This window comes from Panthera leo, chromosome B3 (genome assembly GCF_018350215.1).
Source record: "Panthera leo isolate Ple1 chromosome B3, P.leo_Ple1_pat1.1, whole genome shotgun sequence".
Classification (NCBI taxonomy): domain Eukaryota; kingdom Metazoa; phylum Chordata; class Mammalia; order Carnivora; family Felidae; genus Panthera; species Panthera leo.
Window position 1 is genome coordinate 109875417 of NC_056684.1, and position 23411 is coordinate 109898827.

The following is a 23411-nucleotide window of genomic DNA, read 5'->3' on the forward strand; positions in this document are numbered from 1 at the left end:
TCTTTTAAAGCCCACATTCTTTGCAGGGAACTGGAACCCTCCCTTTTGAAAGAAGTTGAGCTCTGCTGGGCTGTCTAATTACATGAAAGCAGACACTTTTGCTTCAAGCGTAGGGCTTTTAGTGGCCTTGAATCATTGTGATGATAATGTAGGAAGAAGCAGAAATGGCAACAAGTTAATAACAACAACAACAAAAAAAACTTCTTTGAAACTTTTTTGCTGCTTGTGGCTTTCTAGATCAAGACTGCAAGTGAGATACAGTCAGATCCTAGAGGTATTTTAGAAGCAGGAGATGTTGTAATGTCTTGTTAGGACAATGGTTTGACACCATGAAGAGATATCAAGTTTAATTCTTACAAACTAGAAAGCATCATCTGACCAAGCAGAGTATCTCTCCTGCTTAATCGGCTTGTATCAGTAGTGAGGCTTTGTCATGCAAAGTGTGCTCATTTAAATCATAAGGATGTGCTGGGAAGCTGCTTTTACTTTGAGAGTTACACTTTTTCCCTGTCCTGTGAGTATTTGAAACTCTCTTGATATTTTTAGGAGCTTCAAAGCATTTTTAAGAAAGGGAAGCTGACTTTTGAGAATATTATGGAAAAACTGCGAATCAAGTATTCTGAAATGTATACCCTAGTCCCTGCAGAGATTGAATCCCAGGTGGAAGAATGCAGAAAAGCATTAGAAGACATAGACGAGAAGGTAATAATAATGTTTGTACTAGTGTTATTATTTACGAGTTGAAGAGATATAAAGAAAAGATGACGTAATGTCACATTTTCATTTGCCCTGATTTCAACTATGACTGTTTTTATAGGGTTTAGATAAGTGATAATTTTGTGTATTGAATACTGAGGTGAAATTGCTCTAAATAAGTGACAGATAACAAAATTAGACAATGTGTTTATTTTTAGTTGTCAGGATGTTTAGTTTTTCTTCTCTTGCATTTAAAAATAGACTTGTCCGTTAGCTTTTACTTGGCTTTTTTTTTTTTTTTTTTTTTTAAACGGAGAATCACTTTAAAATTTTGGACATGAATAATACTTTGCTGTAAAATGTATTCCCTCCCTGTGAGTGTTTTAAAATTGCTACCAAGGGCAATTAGAATATGAATTTCACAACTCACCAGGAATAGCATCTAAGACACAGTGTCCTCACAAAACACATCTGAGCAAATCTTCATCCCCGAATGGGTGAATCTGAAAGTTAGAAGAACAAGTGGGAAATGTTTCCTAGTACTGGAGACCCAAGACGTTAGCAAGACAGATTTATTAGATCCTAGAAACGCAGCCTACATCCATCCAGCAGAACAAAATTCTGTTTGGTCCGGCATCCACAGAAAGATTTTTGTGTTCTTTTTTGAAACCTGGAGTACCCCTAACTTAATAAAATAGATATCAAGCACATACACAGGAAATCACATTTCAAACCAGTTAACTTCTTTGGCGGTTTTCTTAGGAAAAATCTGATCCGTGAAAAAACATACATACTCCTAATATACATTTATGACAAATTTTGTTGATTTAACACAGAAGAAAATGAGATACTTCCATGAGATACCTTCTCAAGAATCAAGCACTATTGATTTTCTTTTAAGAAAATACTGAGTGTTTTGAGAGCAACTAAATTTGTTTCTGTGAATACTTCATGTGAAAATCTTTTCTTCTTTTCATGTGAAAATCCCCAACAAAATAAATGATCAGAATCACTCTTAAATCTAAGGTTGAGAGTTTCAGCTGTAACTTGTATATTTGTAACAGATTGCAACTGATTTTGCTTGTGTGAAGCATCCAGGCAGACTCAGAACCATACTGTATAATTTGAAGGACTGCTTACTTTTCCTAAATCTTGGTCTCTCCTAACGTACCGAAGTTATATGCCTTTTGGCCAAGAGAATAACTGTCCCGAATATCAGAAAAATTGTTACATAGCAATAAATAGCTATTACAGCAGTTTAAAAACTAACATAGGATTAATTTTTTCCCCTAAAAATCTCAACTGCATTATGGTCTGTGGAATAAAAACATCTTACAAGAGTATCAACATCCTGAAATGTGAAAGAGAGCCTGGGTCTCCAGAGTGACTTGGGGCTTCTCAGGACAAGTTCACGTTCTCCCCTGATGTGTAACCATAAGCAAGTCATTTAACCTGTGTTTAGTTTCTCTCTGTGTACCGTCTGCATTAGAAGGTTTTAGTCGTAATAGTTATACAGATATAGTTGTTTTTAAAAGGGTTAAAGGATTATACAGAAGCGTAAAGTATTATTTGGTTATTTAGTGGCTGCTGGGAGAAAGCCTTATCAACAACATGGCCTAAAACAAACAAACAAACCAAAAAAAAAAAAAAAACCCCAAAAACTGAGAACAGGAACTAATCAGGTATTTGAAAAATGACACATTCCACATTCATTTGTTATCTTTCCTAGCCCAAGTTATTTTCTTAAGAAAATCGTTCAGATAAAAAAGTTACACTGTTCAGCTACTAGATTTCAGATTGCTGTGAAAACATACACTATAAACATTCGCACAGAGAAAAACTGAGCTTTGTGCCTCCTCCAGAAATAGTGAGTTTTAGAGGGTTATTTCACCCAAATGAATATTATGGTGAGAATTACATTATTTTTAAGTCAGCTTGAGAATAAGCTGGGTTTTATTGAGAACAGTCCTCTGCAGAGGTCTTTGTCATAAAATGAGAGACTGTATAATAAATTATTTACCTCCCTTGGATTTTTTCATATCATTTGCTCCATTGGGCTCTGTCTCAGATAGTACACTCAGTAGCTTTGCCCAACTCAGCACAGACCTGTAGTACAATATGTAGATTACAACACATTCTTGTTGATTGATTTCCTTCTCCTTTTTTTAGATTGGACTTAAAAGGTCAGGTCAGCACAGCTCCTACTTCCTAGTCTGCTAGTCTACCCTCTCATTAATGTATTAGCTAATAATGGTTTGGGATGTCCCCCCCTAGCATTTACAAGATTTTTGTAACTAAAATCACATAACAATGTATCTATCTCTTCTATCACCTGGACCTGTGAATAGAGTATGGAGCACATCTGTAAGCCAAACGTATCTTTCTCTCGTTATAACAGATTAGCAGTGAAGTTTTGAAAAGTTCACCATCATATACAATGAGTAGAAAAATAGACGAGATTAACAAAGGGCTTCACAATGTGGAAAAGATGTTGCAGCAGAAAAGCAAAAATATCGAGAAAGCTCAGGAAATTCAAAAGGTAATATCCGTCCTTTAATTTCCTTCAGCATTTAGCATTCCTCCTGCTCCTCAGTCATCAGGGTGTGCTCTTTGGATGAATCTGAAGCACAGAGATGCTCACCCAGAGCCTATAGGGCCCCCTTACTGCGTGTCACCTGCAGAGGGTTAGTAGAGAAGATTGCGTTTAAGAATTGTTCTCAGTTTTTCCATGGTGGGAATATGCCTGAACCCCTGAGAGCCTGTGATTGTGAACTAGCCTTTTCACAAGTAGAGTAAGGACCTTATCCTGGAAAGACTGATATAAGAAACATTATAAATATTAATTTTTTTTTTTTTTAAAGCTAGCACGTTTCTATGAGCAATTCTCGGAGTTTTTGTTTTCTAACGTGAATTAACATGGGGAATATGATATGGAATATTTCTGAAACTTATTTGATTAAAAAATATATTTCAATAGGATTTGAGTGGAATTAACAACTTTTCTTTAGACTACAAGGCGAAGCAGGAAAATAGAAATACCAAATTTATTTGCCTTGTAAAATATCTTGGGAAATAAAGTCTTAGGTAAAACTGTACATAAGCGTGATTTTCTACCACTTAATTCCCCGAGTAAACTCCTGCATGTGGAAAAGCATTCTTATTCTAATCTATGTTTTAAGGAATTATTCTAATATGAATGGAGACTTTTAAAAATAGGTCAAAATATGGCTCACCTTTGGACAAAATCTTGACCCTTAATAAGTAGAGGAAGCTAAGTTAACCAGTCTACTTTTCCCATTTCTAAAAGTTGGGTTCTTAAGCAAATATTAAGTACAAATTAAATATTTTACCTTTGAGAATTCCATTGACAATACAAGGTCAGGCTTGAATCCAATCTATTTGCTAGAATTTTCTGCCACTGCATTAATCCTAAACCAAAACAGATATTTTCTGTTAGCTTTGTTTTTACACTTAGTAAAAATCGTCTTCTTGGGGGACCTGTATGACTCAGTCGGTTGAGCGTCCAACTCTGATTTCCGTTCAGGTCATGATCCCAGGGAAGTGGGATTGAGCCCCATGTCGGGCTCCGCACTGAGTGTGGAGCCTGCTTGAGATTCTCTCTCTCTCCCTGTGCTCCCCTCCCTCAATCGCACACACTCACTCTCTCTAAAATAAAATTTTAAAAAATTGTCTTCTAGATTAAATACACACACACACAGGCGCGCGTGAGGATGCGTGTGTGTGTGTGTGTGTGTGTGTCTGTGTCTGTGTGTGTGATTAACTGAAGCCCCTTTTAAACATAATGTTACCTCATCACTCTTGAAAGACTAAGGTTATATTGACCTTGTTCGGTGTCATTTGTCTCCGGAAATGTCTAGGTCTTTCTGCTCCCTTACAGCCAATTCTGGTCGTGAAACAAATATAGGTAGACCAAGAGACCTCAGAAATGGTGTTTTTCAATTTAGGTCACAAGTCGTTTGGAGGCATAAGTGAATAAGTGTGCCCGTGATGTTGTTTTGGTAGCACTTACAGGTGCAAATACAGTGCAAAGACTAGGAATTAACACAATGAACCAGGACCTCTGCATTCAAAGTGACTCATGATTTTCCTTCTCCAGAAAATGTGGGACGAGCTAGATCTCTGGCATTCCAAGCTAAATGAGCTGGATTCTGAAGTGCAGGACATTGTTGAACAGGATCCAGGACAGGCTCAAGAATGGATGGATAACTTGATGATTCCTTTCCAGCAGTATCAGCAAGTGTCCCAGAGAGCAGAATCTAGAACCTCACAGTTAAATAAGGTATGACAGTAACACGTGATAACTACGCTTAGCTTGTATTGAAAGGGCTTTAAAACAAAACTAAAATATATATTCTGAGGCAGCCATTTTCCCTTGAATTGCCAGTTTCGGGTTCTGAAGCTAGAGCCAGATGATAGGGTCAGGTGGGCGCCGGGAGGACAGATTTAACTGCTGTCATCAGCAGGAAGTCTGGGCAAGCAGAAGCAGGTGTCCAAAAGTCGGACCGCAGCAGGAGTCCAGGAGAGCATTGGGTTTCCCAATAGGCAATGGGCATTTCCAACAAACAACCTCAAGAGTCCCTGCAGGGAGCCAGCAACAAGAAAGAATGTCATTCAGGAATAAGACACTTTCTCCCTCCCTTCCAAATAGGGGTCGTGGTGGGTGAGTTGTACATGTAATCTAGCAAGAACGAGGCAGGAGCCTAGTGCCAGAGGAACTGGGATATACTAAGACAAGGCCCTGCATGGGAAGACAAAATACGAATCCAGTTTTCAGAATGAAGCATAAAATGGGAACCAGACTAGTTGCAAGGCTAACTGAGAACTGTTCCTGAGACCCATAGCATTGGGTACAACTTCTTAAATCCTTTCTACCTATGGTCGGGGTTAGTCTTAAAAGTTAGAAATGTGAAAACCTGGAGGGGGTGGGCGAGTTGCCCCAGCCACAGGGAGTGGAACCCTGCAGGGCCTGATTTACGGTAACAAATTCTCCATTGAAGAATCACTTGACTCAAGTGGAACGAGTCAGACTATTTGCTCGTGCCTTTCTTTCACAGGCCATACTTAAGATGGAGGCATATCATGACCTTTTGAAGAGTACTGAGGCTTGGACAGAAAATACCAGCCGTTTGCTGGCTAATCCTGCTGACTATGACTCTTCAAAGATGCTGAGTCAGCATGCTAGCACCCTTCAGGTAAGGGTTCTTTCATTTCTTCCTGCGTATGGAAGCTACACAATGACGAGTGGTATAGCTCCCCTTCGTGGTGCTGCCCCCCTGTTCTCCTGAAGAACAACCTTATCTTCAGTCATGCCGAGTGGCAGAAGGAAGGGTGGGACAGTGGCAGGCTCTAGACAGGGATTTTGGAGGCCAGGGTCTAGTTCTTTCTGTCCTGATAACTCCTATATGACTTTTCGGGTAATTTATTGTTTTCCTCCATGGGCCTCGGTTTCCCCCCATCTGTGAAGTGAGGGTGTTGCAGTGAATAGGGATGGTTTTGGTCAATAGAATTCTAAGAAGGCTCCCAATATTCCTGCCCCCGGTGTACACAACCTATATAACCCCCTCTCCTTGAGTGTGGGCAGGAATATGAGAGTATGTGATGAGATAGCCACTCTATTAACTAGGTTATAGTATATGGCTAAGGTAATGGGATAGTCAATCCCATGAATACATGATTGATCATGTTTATATGATTATAAGACTCTCTAATAGCAGACTAGAGAGATTCTCCAGCTGGCTTGATGAGGTGAGCTGTGATATTAGGAGAGGCCCGTGGGGCTAGGACCCTTGGGCAGCCTTTAGAAGCAGAGAGTGACCCCCCAGCCAACAGCCAGCAGGAAAACTGGCTGAATTCTCCCAACAACCTAAATGAACTTGGAAGAGAAACTGTGCTCCAGATGGCACCTTAATAGCAGGCTTGTGATGGCCTTGTAATAGCCAAGGACCTTCCTAAGCTATGCCTGTACTCTGGAGCCATGAAAACTACGAGATAATCAATTTGTTTTATTTTAAGCTGCGAAGTTTGTGGTCATTAGTTGCACAGCATTAGAAAACGAGTCCGTAGTTCCTTCTAGTTCAAGCATGCCATGTTGCCAAATGCTCTGTCCATTTTGGTGCCTGATGTCTCCATGCTAGCTTACAAAGACAAAACAAATGAGAGTATTTTCCTACCCAGGGCCATGACTGCAAGAGATCTTCCAGATGCCAAGTATTGGCTTAAGTTTTATTGCGAAGGCATGTTTTCTTCTCTCATATTATTTAAACCACAAGAAGGGATCTTCTTAGGAAAAGGTTTATTCTACAACAGTTCTTCGAGTAATCAGACCTCAACGTTGATCCAGCTCCTTTATATCTTTAGAATAGCACAGTGTATTCCCAAGTAGACAGCTTCCTTTATACCTCCCAGATGTTTGAGACTTGTTGGCACATTTCCCCCCATGGTAACAGTTGTAACGATGCTGCCTTTCACCCATTTGTTTCTTTTCTTCCCCTTGCCTGTGATTTCTGCCCCCAGCTCTCGGGTTGGCTTTCCACATCCCTATAGCCTGTCCTTTATTTTATTTTATTAATGAAATTTCTTTGCTTATAAAATGTTTTATTTATTTATTTATTTTGAGAGAGAGGCAGAGGAGAGGGAGAGAGAATCCCAAGCATACTCTACGCTGTCAACGTACAGCCCAGTGTGGGGCTCAGTCTCACAAACCATGAGATCATGACCTGAGCTGAGATCAAGAGTTGGACGCTTAACCAACTGAGCCACCCAGGCACCCCTGTCCTCTTTGATTTAAAAAAATTTTTTTTTAATGTTTATTCATTTTTGAGAGATAGAATGTGAGCAGGGGAGGGGCAGAGAGAGAGGGAGACACAGAATCCGAAGCAGGCTCCAGGCTCTGAGCTGTCAGCACAGAGCCCGATGCGGGGCTCAAACCCACGGACCGCGAGATCATGACCTGAGCCAAAGCTGGATGCTTAACTGAGCCACCCAGGTGCCCCTGTCGTCTTTTATTTTAAATTGCCTGTATTTTCCACCAGTTGCAAGGAGTTTGCAAAGACAGAAGAGAGGAATGATACTCTTTTCCTCAAATGCTTGTTATGAGTTTAAAACAAATTTACAAGAGTGAGTTCAGGCAAAAGCATCTCTAATTTTCCTGTCTTCTACTGACCCAAATGTGATGTGTGAAAGAATCTCAGTCATGAGGACATTCTAATTTGCTGGCCTTAGTGTATGAACTAGAACTTAGTCTAACTCTACTTTCTGAGCTAGAGGAAGTAGGCACAAGAGAAGGCTGATTTACTGTAGAAGGTATCCTCATAAATCCTCCAATGGGAAGTAAGTCTCAAACAACTAGTCATATGTGAATATCCCATTTTGTCCCTATTTTGAAAATAGTTGTTCTACTTTTAAGATACCCTTTTCTACTTTTTTAGCATTACCAGGCATTGATATTTAAAAATGTCTCTTGAAGAAGTATCAAAACTCCCAACTAAGCTTCTACCTGGATTGTATTTGTAAAAATCTTTTTGTAACCCAAAGATGATTCCAGAAATACTGCTGTTGTAGTTAAGAATTATTGAAACATAAATTTTCTTTGTAAAAATAGACAAATTGTTTTTTTACTCAATTTCATTGAGGTATAATTTACATATAGTAAAATACACACATAATATATGCATATATATTTTTTTTACTGTTTATTTTATTTTTGAGAGAGAGCGCAGGGGAGCAGTAGAGAGAGGGAGAGAGAGAGTCCCAAGTTGGCTCTGCAGTGTCTGCACAGAGCCTGATGCAGGGCTTGAACTCATGAACCCATAAGATCATGACCTGAGCTGAAATCAAGGGTCGGATGCTTAACCAACTGAGCCACCTAGGCGCCCCTATGTGTTTTTTAATAAGCTCTACACCCAACTGTGTAGAGCTGTGGGGCTTGAACTCATGAACCCACAGTCAAGAGTTGCGTGCTCTACCGGGGCATCTTGGTGGCTCAGGTTATGATCCCAGGGGCATGGGATCAAGCCCTACCTTGGCCTTTGAATTGAATGTGGAGCCTGCTTAAGAATTCTCTCTCTCCCTTTGCCCCTCTGCCCTGCTTATATGTGCTCACTCTCTCCCTCTCTCTCTCTCTCTCTCTCTCTCTCTCTCTCTCTCTCTCTCTAAAATAGAATAAAATAAGATTACATTTTACATGACATGACATGACATTACAAAGAGTTGCATGCTCTACCAACTGAGCCAGCCAGGTGCCCCCAGATATGTCTATTTTAAGTGTGCAACTGATGAGTTTTGATAAAGGGATACGATTGTGTAACAATCACCACCACCGTCAATATAAAGCACATCTCCATCACCTCAGAGTTTCCTCTTCCTCTTTCCACAATGTCCTGTAAAGAGAATCGTATAGTATACAGCCTTTTTTACCTGACTTACTTGGTGTAATGTTTTCAAGATTCATCCAGATTGTTAATGTTTATAAATCATTCTTTTGATTGTTGAGTAGTGTTCCATTTGTGGAAATATGCAACATGTTTATCCCTTCACCAGTTAATGGACATTGGCTTATTTCAAGTTTTGGACTATGCTAGGTTAGCAGCTTAAAACAACAGACATTTATTATCTCAGTTTCTGTGGGTCAGGAATTCAGGCGCGACTTAGCTGAGTCCCTCTGGCTCAAGGTCTCTTGTAAGAATGCAGTCACGCCTCGCTGTGGGTGAGGGAGAAGACAGGATGCACTTCCAAGGTCATTCACTTGGCTATTGGCAGGCCTCAGAAGATCTACTTCTGTATACAGACCTGTGGCCCTCCCCCACAAAACTGCCTCATGGCCTGGTAGCTGACTTTCCTCACCATGAACGATCTAAAAAAGAGAGCCCCCAAGACAGAAACAGTCTTTTTATAACTTAATCTTGGAAGTGACATCTCAGTAAGGAATCAGTAGAGCCAGTAGTAAATCAGCAAGCACATTAGCCCAACCTACATTTCAAAGGCGTTGATTATAAGGGCCTGAGTATCAGGAGGTGGGGATCAGGGGGTCTTACAGGCTACTGTAAGCAGAGCTGTGAATGGTCATATGCAAATCTTTGTGTGGATGTATGTCTTCATTTCATTTCATTTGGTAGATGCCTAGGAGTATGATTTTGGCTTTTATGGTAGGTCTTTAAATGGATAAGAAATGGTCACATTGTTTTCCAAAATGGCTCAACTCCCATTTTTCAGTCCAACTGGCCATATGAGTTCTAATGGCTCCATATTCTCACCTGCACTTGATATCATCTTGTAAATTTTAGCCATTCCAGTGACGTAGTAGTGGTATCTCATTGTGGTTTAAATGGCCTTTCTTGGGGCGCCTGGGTGGCTCAGTCGGTTAAGCGTCCGACTTCGGCTCAGGTCATGATTTCACGGTCCATGAGTTCGAGCCCCGAGTCAGGCTCTGTGCTGACAGCTCAGAGCCTGGAGCCTGTTTCAGATTCTGTGTCTCCCTCTCTCTCTGACCCTCCCCTGTTCGTGCTCTGTCTCTCTCTGTCTCAAAAATAAATAAACGTTAAATAAATAAATAAATAAATAAATAAATAAATAAATGGCCTTTCTTTATGACTAATAATTTATTTATTTGAACATTTACTTATGTGTTTGTCATCTGTATGCTTCCTTTGTGAAATGTCTATTGAAGTTTTTAATTGGGTTGTCTTTCTATTATTGAATTGTAAGTATTATTTATAAAATGTTCTAAAAGCAGTCCTTTAACACATATATGATTTACACATATTCTCTCAGTCTGTGGCTTTTCATTCTCCCAATATTGTCTTTCAGAGAGCAAATGTTGGTAATTTGATGGAATCCAATTTTTAATATTTTTCTTTCATGGGTTATCCTTTTGTGTTGTATGTAAGAAATCTTTACCTAACCCAGGGCTACGATGGTTTCCTGTCTTTTCTTCTAGAAATTGTATAGTTTTAATTCTTTTTTATTTTTATTTTTTTAATGTTTATTTATTTTTGAGAGAGAGAGACAGAGTGTGAGCAGGGAGCAGGCAGAGAGAGAGAGGGAGACACAGAATCGGAAGCAGGCTTCAGGCTCTGAGTTGTCAGTGCAGAGCCCAACGTGGGGCTTGAACTCACAAATCGTGAGATCGTGACCTGAGCTGAAGTCGGTGGCTTAACTGACTGAGCCACCCAGGTGCCCCTGTATAGTTTTAATTCTTACTTTTAGGTCCTGAATCCATTTCAAGTTTGTTTTTGTACATTGTATGAAGGTTCACTTTTTTCTGTGGGAATATCTGAGTGTTCCCACACCATTTGGTGAAAAGACTCACCAATGAATTACTTTGGTGCCTTATTTAAAATCAGTTGCCATGTTGTAGACGTGGGTCTATTTCTAGACTCTCTGTTTCTTTCTGCTGATCTATGTGCCTGTTCTTTCACTGATGTGACCCAGTCTGGATTACTATAGCCGTAGAGTAAGTCTTGAAATCAGGTAGCATAATTTCTACAACTAGTTCTTTTTCAAATTTCTTTTGACTAATCTGGGTCTTTTGCAATTCAGCGTAAGTTTTGGCATCATCTTGTCAATATACAGAGGACTGTTGGAATTTTGAGTGGATTGCATTAAATCTGTAGATCAGTTTGGCGAGAGTTGACATCTTAACCGTATTGACTGTTCCAATCCAGCAACACGATAGATCTCTTTATTTTGGTCCTTTTTAATTTCTCTCAGTGGTGTTTCATAATCTTTAGTGTATAGGTCTTACATGTACATTGTTGAATTTATCCCTAAGTATTTTATATTTTTTGATGCTATTGTAAAATGGTATTGTTGGTTAGAAAAAACCAAAACGCATTGGTTTTAAATTTTGTTTTCCATAAAGTTTTCTCCTTCTAGGATTTCAAATAAGGACAACATAAAATTCTGAATAACCTAAAAAAATTTTAGAGACCAGAATTCTATTTGAATTAAGTAAATGTTCTTTCTCATACCATATTATGTTTTATGGAATCACCTGAAGACTACGCTAGGTTAAACATTTCCAGTTGGTGGCTGAGATATCTTGAAATCTTAAGTTTGAAAGTTAGTTAATACATTATCATTGTTAAAAGAAGAAAGGAAAAAATTATAAGGAGGAATGTCTAAGAAACTGTAAAAATGGATGTTTTTCTCTTTCATTTGGTTTTATCAGATAGAGTCCCTTTGGTGTCAGGTTATTCAGGTCAACTCAAACCGTAGGGACGCCTCATGGAAGTCGGTGGCATCATGTGGTAAGGCCACGCGAGGACATCGGCACCAGGACTGACAAGCCACAGGATTGCCTCTTCATTCCCAATCCTCACTTCGTGTACCTCTTTCTCTCGAATTCACATTCCCAAAGTTACAAGTCCAGCCCATTAGAGAGAGCCTGAATGGCTTTCTTGGCCCGGATTTCAGATGACAGAGGGATGGACCGCAGGTCAGGTGTTCCTGGTTCTTTTACTGATGGCTGGAGGAGCAGGGTTGCATGGTATATAATAGCTGCTGGGAGCCCACCAAAATGGGGTAGACACTCCAAAGTCACCCAATGCTGTTTACAATATAGTGTTTACTATTTTATTATGATTAAAGTGGGGTTTTTTTTTGAGAGCAAGAGTGTGAGCAGGAGAAGGGCAGAGGGAGAGAGAGAGGGGTGGGGCAGAGAGAGACGAGAGAGAGAGAGAGAGAGAGAGAGACGAGAGAGAGAGAGAGAGAGAGAGAGAATGAATCTCAAGCAGGCTCCATGCCCAGTGTGGAGCCTGATCTCACAACCTTGAAATCATGACCTGAGCCCAGATCAAGAGTCCGATGCTTAACTGACTGAACCACCCCCAGTGTCTTATTATGAAATGAAATGAATAGGAGTTTGAAATGCTGAGGCAGTTTTAAAATTCTCGGATTTAAAATTTTCTTACTAAGGTGCAATTGACACACATTATAAGAGTTTCAGATGTGCAGTGAAATGATTTGATATTTGCATGTATTGCAAAATGATCACCACAGTAAGTCTAGTTAATATGCCACCCTATACACAGTTAGGAAATTTTCTCCAATTTCGATATTAATCAACCTCTTTTAGTATCTTGATGTTCTCTCTCTTTTTTCCTTGTTTTCCATTGTGTAGATGGCTTTGGAAGATTCAGAACAGAAACACAATCTTTTACATTCAGTGTTCACGGATCTAGAAGACTTGTCAATAATTTTTGAAACTGATGATTTAGCACAATCTGTACAAGTGTTAAGTCGTCAAGTGGCAGATTTACAACAAAAAATCATGGAGAGCCTTCCACAGATTCAACGGATGGCTGATGTAAGTTGACACTACAAAGATGTGATTTCTTATTTTTAATTTATATTTCATTTAGTAAATTAGAGTTATACCACTAATCAACTCTTAACTATATGAAGACATACTGATCTGGTACATATTTCACTTATGCTCTTATTTCTTGAATTGCATTTTACTTTAATTTTTTTAAGTTTATTTATTTTGAGAGAGAGAGAGTGTGTGTGAGTGGGGCAGGGGCAGAGAAAGAGGGAGACAGAGAATCCCAAGCAGGCTCCACGCTGTCAGCACAGAGCCCGACTTAGGGCTTGAATTCACCAACAGTGAGATCAGGACCTGAGCCAAAACCAAGAGTTGGATGCTTAACTGACTGAGCCACCCAGGGGCCCCGATTTTACTTTAATTTGCAACTTTTATTTTGTAGTGCATATCCCCATTTTTGGTCCAGAAGTGGTCTATTTAAAGGAAAGAATCCTCATCAAATAAGCTCACCATTTTCTCTTTGTCAGAGAGACGATAATTGTTGATATAAACACACAAATTAGCAAAGAGGGACTTGAACAGATAACCTCCCAAGTCTTCATTGACCAATAACAAATATTTGCTGAGGGGCTGCTGTGTGGCAGCCACCAGATTTTGAAATAATTTTATTTATTTCAGCTTGAAACGTGTGAGGCATTTATTTAAGGATCAAGTCATATAGCAAAGGCAGGTACAATTAATTATTTACTTTTTGTTTCTGTTACATTGCCTATGCCACACTTGTGTAACTTCAGGATAATGATTGCTAAACATTCTTGGTTATTGAAGCTTATTCCAAGGTTTTTAAATGCTTCTATAACTTTTGATCGAAATTACCCTAAGAGATAGGGTTTATTTTCTTATACCTTTTTCAATATAAGATGCAAAAAATAATTTCAATATAATTTAACTTTTCTTTGTAACTTGAAGATATCACTAGGAAGTTGCTGTATTCATTGCTTCATTTGCTTGTAAAGTTATGCTTATCTGATATTAAATGGCTCCAGACTGCTTTAATTTGAAACCTTCAGTCTATTTCGTTTTTACTTTTTAAGTTCTATTTATTTTTTGAGAGAGCGAGAGAGTGCATGTATGTGCGTGCACCCAAGCAGGGGAGGGGCAGAGAGAGAGGGAGACAGACAATCCCTAACAGGCTCCTGGCTATCAACGCAGAGCCCATCGCCGGGGCTCAAGCTCATAAACCATGAGATCGTGACCTGAGCTGAAATCAAGAGTTGGACCAACGGAACCATTGAGGTGCCCCTGAAACCCTCAGTCTATTCCCGTGTAGTTTCCTGTCCCCTTCATTATGAGCTGTACCTTTTGGTTGTTACAGTGTGTCTGCATTTAGCTCTCTTTAAGTAAAGGTCTAAAAGGCCTTCTTACAGTGCAAGTGGATTTCAATATGTAGGGTTTGTAGCATGTACTCATGCATTTATGGTTTTGTATCACGTGTTCTTCCATATGTAGGTTTATTACACATGCTGCAGCCTTTTCACTGTTCTAGGTTGTTGGCCAAGTCCTAGAGGTTGACACTGATGAGAGAATAACCACCAGACAAATGATCTGTGGCTCTGCATGACAATAGTTCATTAGGGGATTGGCAAGAAAATCCTGTCAATTTTTCCAGCTTCTTTTGTGTTGGTTTTCCAAGGGTGACTTTGTCATTTTACTTGAAGTGGTAGAAATTTTTAAATTGTAAACCCACTTGTATTCAAGTGTTTAAACACATTCCAAAGATAAATCTAAAGAGTTCATAGATATTGAGAATTAAAAATTGAAGGGGCGCCTGGGTGGCTCAGCCAGTTGAGTGACTGACCGACTTCAGCTCAGGTCATGATCTCCATGGTTTGTGAGTTCGAGCCCCACGTCGGGCTCTGTGCTGACAGCTCAGAGCCTAGAGCCTGCTTCGGATTCTGTGTCTCCCTCTCTCTCTGCCCCTCCCTGACTCATGCTCTGTCTCGGAAATAAATAAACATTAAAAAAAAATTTTTTTTTAATTGATTCATGGATGCCTGGCTGGCTCAGTCAGAAATGTATGCAACTCTTGATTTTGGGGTCATGAGTTTGAGCCCCACATTGACCATAGAGATTACTAAAAAAATAAACTTAATAAAATTTATTCAAATGCATAATACTTTTGTTCTCATAGTTTAAGAAATTGAAAGTTGGCCTTATGAGGAGTTTTAACTCAGCAAGGTATAAGCAGTGCTTTGTAGTGTGGTATGCTAATAAAGGAACGACTTTTTTATTGAAAGCAGTTAACATCTACATACACTTTGTTAGGCTTTTTTTTTTTTTTTTAATTCTAATACAGTTAACATATAGTGTTATATTAGTTTCAGGTGTACAATATAGTGATTCAACAGTTCTGTACATTCCTCAGTGCTCATCACAATAAGTATACTCTAAATCTCTATCACATATTTCACCTATCCCTCTGCCCACCTTTTCTCTGGTAACCATCAGTTTGTTCTCTATACTTAAGAGGCTGTTTCTTGGTTTGTCTCTTTTTTTCCTTGTTCATTCGTTTTGTACCATACCTTGTTCATATGGTATTTTCTTTCTCTGACTGGCTGATTTCACTTGGCATTGTGTGATCCATCCATGTGGTTGCAAATGGCAAGTGTTCATTCTTTTTAATGGTTGAGTAATACTCCATTGTATATATACCACATCTTCTTTATGCATTCATCTATCCATGGGCACTTGGGTTGTTTCCATAATTTGGCTATTGTAAGTAATGCTCCAATAAATATAGGAGTGCTATATCTTTTAAATTAGTGTTTTTGTAGGGGCGCCTGGGTGGCTCAGTCGGTTAAGCGTCCGACTTCGGCTCAGGTCATGATCTCACAGTCTGTGAGTTTGAGCCCTGCATCAGGCTGTGTGCTGACAGCTCAGAGCCTGGAGCCTGTTTCAGATTCTGTGTCTCCCTCTTTCTCTGACCCTCCCTGTTCATGCTCTCTCTCTCTCTGTCTCAAAAATAAATAAATGTTAAAAAAATTTTTTTTTAATTAGTGTTTTTGTATTTGTTACTGGTAATGGAATTACAGGATCATATGGTAATTCTATTTTTAATTTTTTGAGGAACCTCTACTGTTTTCCACAGTGGCTGCACCAGTTTGCATTCCCACCGGTTTGCACAAGGATTCTTTTCTCTCCACAGCTTCACCAACACTTGTTGTTTCTTGTGTTTTTTATTTCGGCCGTTCTGACAGGTGTGAGGTGACATCTCTTTGTGGTTTTGATTTGTATTTCCCTGATGATGAGTGATGTTGAGCATCTTTTCATGTGTCTGTTGGCCATCTGGATGTCTTGTTTGGAGAAATGGCTGTTCACATCTTCTGCCCATTTTTATTTTATTTTAAATATTTTTTGTTTTATTTATAATAAATAATTTATTTTTTAAGAGAGTGAGAGCATGTGTGCATGCACACACACGGGGGGAGGGGCAGAGAGTGGAGGGGCAAGAGGATCCTAAGCAGGTTCAGAGCTGACAGCGGGAGCTCAAACTCATGAACCATGGGATCAGGACCTGAGCCAAAATCAAGAGTTGCTGTTTAACGAGCTCAGCCACCCAGGCACCACCCCTGCCCATTTTTAAATTGGATTATTTGTTTTTGTGTGTGTTGAGTTGTTATTTTGGGTACTAATCTTGTATTGGATATGTCATTTGCAAGTATCTTCTCCCATTCAATAGGTTGTCTTTTAGTTTTGTTGATTGTTTCTTTTGCTATGCAGAAGCTTTTTATTTTGACATAGAGGCAATCGTTTATTTTTGCTTTTGTTTCCCTTGCCTTAGGAGTCATATCTAGAAAGATATTGTAAAGGCTGATGCCAAAGTGGTTACTGCCTGTGTTCTCGTCTAGGACTTTTATGGTTTCAGGTCTCATATTTAGGTCTTTAATGTATTTTGAATTTATTTTTGTGTATGGTGTAAGAAAGTGATTCAGTTTCAGGGCGCCTGAGTGGCTCAGCGGATTAAGCGTCCAACTCTTGATTCTTGATTTCGGCTCAGATCGTCGTTTCATGGTTTGGGAGATCGAGCCGCACATTGGCTGCACGTACAGCATGGATTCTGCTTAGGATTCTCTCCCCTCCTCCTTCTCCTCTTCTGCCTCTCCCTTGCTGTTCTCACTCTCTTTCTAAAAGAAAAAAAAAAGAAAAAAAAAGAAAGTGGTCCAGTTTCATTCTTGGCATGTCCAGTATCTTCAACATCATTTGTTGAAGATACACTTGGTTATTTTTTTTATTTTTATTTATTTTTTTTAGTTTTATTTGTTTAAGTAATCTCTACACCCCATGTGGGGCTCAAACTCACAACCCTGAGATCAAGAGTTGCGTGCTCTTCCAGCTGAAACAGCCAGGTGCCTCTCACTTGGTTAATTTTTAAGAGGTGTACGTGGCAAACATTTTTGCCTAAATTGGAGAACAGAATACATGGCAATAAATTGTGTTTTATAGGTTATTAACATACAATATATACTACATGAATGTTTTCTTGTTCCTGAAATTCTAGGATGTGGTTGCTATTGAAACTGAAGTAAAATCAATGGACAAAAAGGTTTCAAAAATCAAAGCTATCCTCTTATCCAAAGAAATATTTGATTTTTCGCCTGAAGAACATCTTAAGCATGGGGAGGTAAGTATGCATGGATCATTATTAGAAATGTTCTCTCATAATACTTATTATGTTTATGCTTTAAACATGTTTATTATTTTTTTTTAAGTTTTATTTATTCTTGAGAGAGAGAGAGAGAAAGAGAATAATGAGCATGAGTGGGAAAGGGGCAAAGTGAGAGAGGGACACAGGATTTGTGCTGTCAGCACAGAACCTGACACGGGGCTTGAACTCATGAGCCGTGACATCATGACCCAAGCCGAAGTCGGATGCTTAACCGACTGAGCCACCCAGGTGCCCCTATTATTTATTATGTTTTAAAATATATAATAATGTGATCTGACTAAAAAGTACTTAATCCTGCCAGAGTAATAGCAAAATAAAGTTGAAGACTAGATATGAATGACACATATCATGTTTTAAATCATACAGTACTATCTGTATAAAAATAACTTCTATTGGTTATTTTTTCCTGAATTTCTTCTGAAAACTTCAAAGTTTGGAAGTTTTACCATCAAGTCAAATCCCGGTGTTTAATAGTTCAAGGGTTTCAGCCTTGAAGTCAGGAGAACTGGGTTTTAGACCCAACTACACTGCTTACAGGCTGTGTGACTTTCAGCAATTAGTTAACATTTCTGGAATTCTCCTGCTGCGCGTTGGTATTGTGGCGAGGGTACTTGGATGATTACAGTGGATACAGAGCCTCTAGCATAGGACCCGGGGCATATTAAACAGCACACAGACACGGATTTCCTCTCAGCCTAGCAGTCAGCAGCGTGTGCTTGGGAATCAGGCAGGCCTGGCTTCAACTCCCAGCCCTACCTCTTATAGCCTGACCTCCCCGGGGTCTTCTAATTTCTGTGAACCCAGTTTCCTTATTGTGAAATGGCGGTTCTGATACCTACCTCCCGGGGTTGTTGTGACGATTAAAGAAAGTGATAGATAGGAAGTTCTTAGTAAAGGGAATAATCTCTTCGCATTTATAGATTATGTAAGTCCGGGTTTTTACGGAACCGATGGCTTTGAAGCAAAATATAATTATACTTTTGGGACTTAGGGAATTTGGCAGGACAATTCAATAAGCACCTTTTGAGGGCCTGCACTGTAGGAAGCCCCATGCTACGTGCAATTGCTATGAAAGTGAGTAAGAGGCAGAAAGAGGCAGAAACTGCCCTTGCACAGCTCACTGCCTGGTGGCACAAAGCAAAGCAACAGTTCTTCAGAGAGTCAGGGAGGGAGAGAAGGAAGGCAAGGGTGGTCCAAACGCAGAACTTGGTGCTGAGGGTTTACTCTTGCCCCAGGCATTCTTTCCAGAGACCTTTCACTATCGGGGCACAAGTGATCTAAGAGTTCTTTTCAGCCTGAGCCAAGGAAATGCTTTTTTTTTTTTTTAATTTTTTTTTAACATTTATTTATTTTTGAGAAAGAGAGAGACAGAGCATGAATGGGGGAGGGGCAGAGAGAGGGAGACACAGAATCTGAAACAGGCTCCAGGCTCTGAGCTGTCAGCACAGAGCCCGACGCGGGGCTCAAACTCACGGATGGCGAGATCATGACCTGAGCTGAAGTCGGCCGCTTAACCGACTGAGCCACCCAGGCGCCCCCCAAGGAAATGCTTTAAAAATCACAATTTAGGGGCGTCTGGGTGGCTCATTTGGTTAAGCATCAGACTCTTGATTTCGACTCAGGCCATGATCCCACGGTCTGTGGGTTCGAGCCCCGCATCAGGCTCTGCACTGACAGTGCGGAGCCTGCTTGTGATTCTCTCTCTCTTCCTCTCTCTCTGCCCCCATCCCAGCTTGTTCTCTCTCTCTCTAAAAAATAAAAAAATAAAATAAAAATAAGAAACACTTGGGGCGCCTGGGTGGCTCAGTCGGTTAAGCGGCTGACTTCAGCTCAGGTCACTATCTCGCGGTCCGTGAGTTCGAGCCCCGAGTCGGGCTCTGGGCTGACGGCTCGGAGGCTGGAGCCTGCTTCCCATTCTGTGTCTCCCTCTCTCTCTGCCCCTCCCCCGTTCATGCTCTGTCTCTTTCTGTCTCAAAAATAAATAAACGTTAAAAAAAATAATAATAAATAATAATAAAAATAAAAAAATAATAAATAAAAAAACTTAAAAAAAATCAAAACTATAGATTAAAGACTAAATCATACAGTATTTTAATTTTGAACAGATTCAGAAGTGGTCATTTCTTTTCATTTACGTACCATGCTTCTCTGATATAATTAAGGTCATACTTGAAAACATACGTCCCATGAAGAAAACCATTGCTGAAATAGTGTCTTACCAAGTAGAACTGAGGTTGCCCCAGACAGGAATGAAGCCTCTCCCTGTGTTTCAGCGGACGAATCAGCTTTTACAAGATATAAAATTGTTGGAAAATGTGACTCAGGAACAAAATGAGTTATTAAAGGTGAGCAGTGTGTGATAATAGCCAACTTTATTGGCTGAAAATGTTCAGCAAAAGCTGTTTTCTTTTCAGTTTTAATGGTTGGGTTGGTGAGATTCCCGTGACCACAAGATGCTGCCTCTGTTGATTCTTTTTGGTCTCTTCTGGTATTATTATCCAGGATGTGACATTGGATAAAGGAGAGTGTCTTACTGCTTAAATGAGGCTAAGGTGATTTCCCCAGTTCTTATTCTTCTTTAGTTGAAGGCATTAAAGCATAACTATGATCGGTTTAATTCTGCCCTGCAGTTATTGAAAACACACGTGGGTAAATGCTGTGGAGAAAGATTTAAACCTGAGCAATGTATTTGCAAACCTCGTGAGACCCTTACAGTAACCAGCACCATAATAATCTCTTTATACTCTTGGTCACTTTCCCATTAATCATCTTATTTTCTATTCAAACATGGGATACAGATAGAAGGGGCACTTTGCCACCTTTATTTTTATATATAAGGAGACAGGAGTCGGAAGCTTATTAGATCACTTGCTGAAGGACCACCGAGTTAACTCGTGTCCAGATTCATTTGTGTACAAACAGGTCAAAAATCTGTGTTCCTAGACTCCTGGTATCATTTGTTCTTCATATCAAGGTCTCTTCCTTTTAAATGATGACATCTTTCAGCATCTCCCCAGAGGGTTAATTCTTATGTTTTGACGGATCTCCAGGCTCAAGTCAGGAGTCGTTATTAGAAAGAAATTACATTTTTCTTTGATTTGCATTTCTAAGTTAACAACCACTTTCACAAGAAGAGAAAGTTGCTGAAACAGCCTTAAATCCCACAGACTTTTCAACTCTGTTGGCAGATCCTACACCCTCCCCCCCTCCACCTGCTTTTCCTGATTAGATAGGTTGGGGTAGGAGAAAAGGTTATTTTCCCTCCTTCCTGACCACCACCTGATTCTAGGGAGAAAGCTGCTGTCTCTTTCTCCCTCTTCAATTTCATTGCCATTTAGCTGGCTACTCTGTGTTCTCCTAAGATTGGAGAATACTGTAATCTCTGGTTTGAGTCTTAGCTCATAAAATCTCTCTGTCCTGGCTCATCAGCTGATGTCTAGCACCCACAGGGAGAAAAAAAGATCTGGCACTCTGTGTACTCCTTTTTGATATTATAAAGAGAAGAAAACAGAAAGAAATAGACAGTTTGATCTATTATTTTTAAGCTTTTTTTGTGCTTTATTGGTTTCCTGGTCAGGAAAAGAAAATAACAGTTGTAACTATGCTTTTAAGGGGTTTCTTCACAGGATGAGAAGGGGAAAATAGAAGAGAAAATTATATTTTGTGCCAAGTAAGGTATCAGACTGTGCTGCTAAAATTTTCCATGTTATTGTGCTCGTGGAAATCAAGTGTCATCTCATATATTTCAAAATTAAGTAAGACACTGGTAATGAAAATCATTAGAATCTGGTACATTTCTTTCAAGTCCTACTTTGGATATTTTAAGTGCCCTCACTGTGGAAAACAAGACAAGTTATTGGGGGGGTGGGGTGGGTAATAGGATGTAGCTCATTATCGAGGGTGGGGTAACAGGTGTGTGCAGCGAACGTAGTTATTTATTTCCAGCTCACAGCCAAAATTATGGTTAAATATTAAAGAAAATACAAAGAAAATTTTCAGAAAGGTTTTTTTAATGTTTATTTTTGAGAGACAGAGAGAGACAGAATGTGAGTGGGGGAGGGGCAGAGAGACGGGGAGACCCAGAATCCAAAGCAGGCTCCAGGCTCCAGGCTCCGTGCTGTCAGCACAGAGCCTGACGCGTGGTCGAACTCTTGAGCTGTGAGATCGCGACCTGAGCTGAAGTCAGCCACCCGATCTACTGAGCCACCCAGGTGCCCTACAAGGAAGAATTTTGTGTTGGCCCGAAACTTTGCAGTTTTAAAAGGCATTTGCTTCATTGTGTAGCATACCAAGGAAACATCTATACTTTATCTTTCCGTCATACTTTGATCATACAATTTAGTACACAAATAGGTGTGAGCTTCACTACTTCCTTAACACTAGATTCAGTGTATTGTTCTGGTTAATTTTGCCTTTTCCTGCAAACTCAGACTGCTCTTGAACCCTGTACCTCTTACTCATAAAATGTACATCACAGATCCCCAAGGGATACCAGGTGAGGATATGACGGGAATGGGAAAATTCATCATCTTTCAAATCAGATGCCCTTTCCACTCTGAATCAGTAATATCACCCTTCTAGTATAGAAAGCATCACATGGAGTGTGCATTAAAATAGCATGTTATGACATAGCAGTAATTTCATAGAACTTGGCACCTGGATGTTAACATGCCATAAAAAATGCTTCCCAGAATAAGCCCACTAGACTGGAAATACTAAGAGCAAAGGTGTGTCTTATTATGCTTGTACTCCAAGCACTGCCCAAGGTGTCCTGGCATCTAGTAGAGCAAGAAAGTCAGGTGCCAGCTTTACAAACATTCCTCTCTGTATTTAGGCTACCATTTTCTATTGCAATCTATATGGGTTTGTATTTGCTGTCATTAATTGAAACTTGTGGTGGGGTTGGACATTGGAAGTAACCCATTAATCTAGTCCTTAGGTTATGACAAAGATTCTTCTTTTGGGGGGGTTATTTTATAGATAGTCATAAAACAGACTAATGAATGCAACGAGGAAATAGAAAATTTGAAGCAGATCTTAAATAATTATTCAGCCGAGTTCTCCCATGAACATATATCACCAGACCAAACTGCCAACCTGCCACAGGTACAGGTATGTTTCTTTAATTTATTTGCCCTGCTGTTCCTTCAGTAATCACTTACTAAGCCATTGGTGTCTAGAAGCCTTTGTGATGGTCCGGTGTATTTCCTACTTCTCTCTTCCAGTTGAAGGTATATTATGTATGTATTGACTTTATACGTTCCTATTTCATAAAATAGGTGCATTGGGGTCTGAATTTGCTCTGCTACTGAACAAGCTGATGGAACACAGGAAATTTGGGCAACCTGACTTTACGTCTAGCTTTCTGAGATAAGGGGCAGGCAGTGTGGGCAGGCTGGGCTTCACAGGTAAAGACCCTGACCACTGTTGTAATGAAGAGTTTCATACACTAACTAACATTTCCATGTGTCACAATTAACAGTATCCTGTGGGGCCCAGTTATGGTGGTGTGTATGTTAACCCTCTATTGCTAGAGATTTTTTTTTTTCAGTCTTTGTTTTCGAATTAGTGCTTCTACAAAAAATATCCTGATTGTATGCCAAGGATTGTAAAGAGCTGCTTCTATCCTACCATCAGGTTGGTTTGGGCAGGCGATCGCTATGGTATTCAAAGCCAGTTGCAACACTTGCTAGCTGTGAGACCTAA

At 39.8% G+C, this 23411-nt stretch overlaps 1 protein-coding gene across 3 annotated transcripts in view; it reads left to right on the forward strand.

The window, feature by feature from the left end:
• Positions 1-23411, forward strand: part of SYNE2 (spectrin repeat containing nuclear envelope protein 2) — a 282344-nt gene that overhangs the window by 145714 nt on the left and 113219 nt on the right. For all 3 annotated transcript variants that reach the window (XM_042943457.1, XM_042943458.1, XM_042943459.1), the window contains 8 exons: positions 547-702; positions 3095-3235; positions 4814-4996; positions 5772-5909; positions 12836-13021; positions 17538-17660; positions 19868-20050; positions 22686-22817. In XM_042943457.1, coding sequence (XP_042799391.1) covers positions 547-702; positions 3095-3235; positions 4814-4996; positions 5772-5909; positions 12836-13021; positions 17538-17660; positions 19868-20050; positions 22686-22817 — 1242 coding nt within the window. The remainder of the gene's footprint in view (positions 1-546; positions 703-3094; positions 3236-4813; positions 4997-5771; positions 5910-12835; positions 13022-17537; positions 17661-19867; positions 20051-22685; positions 22818-23411) is intronic.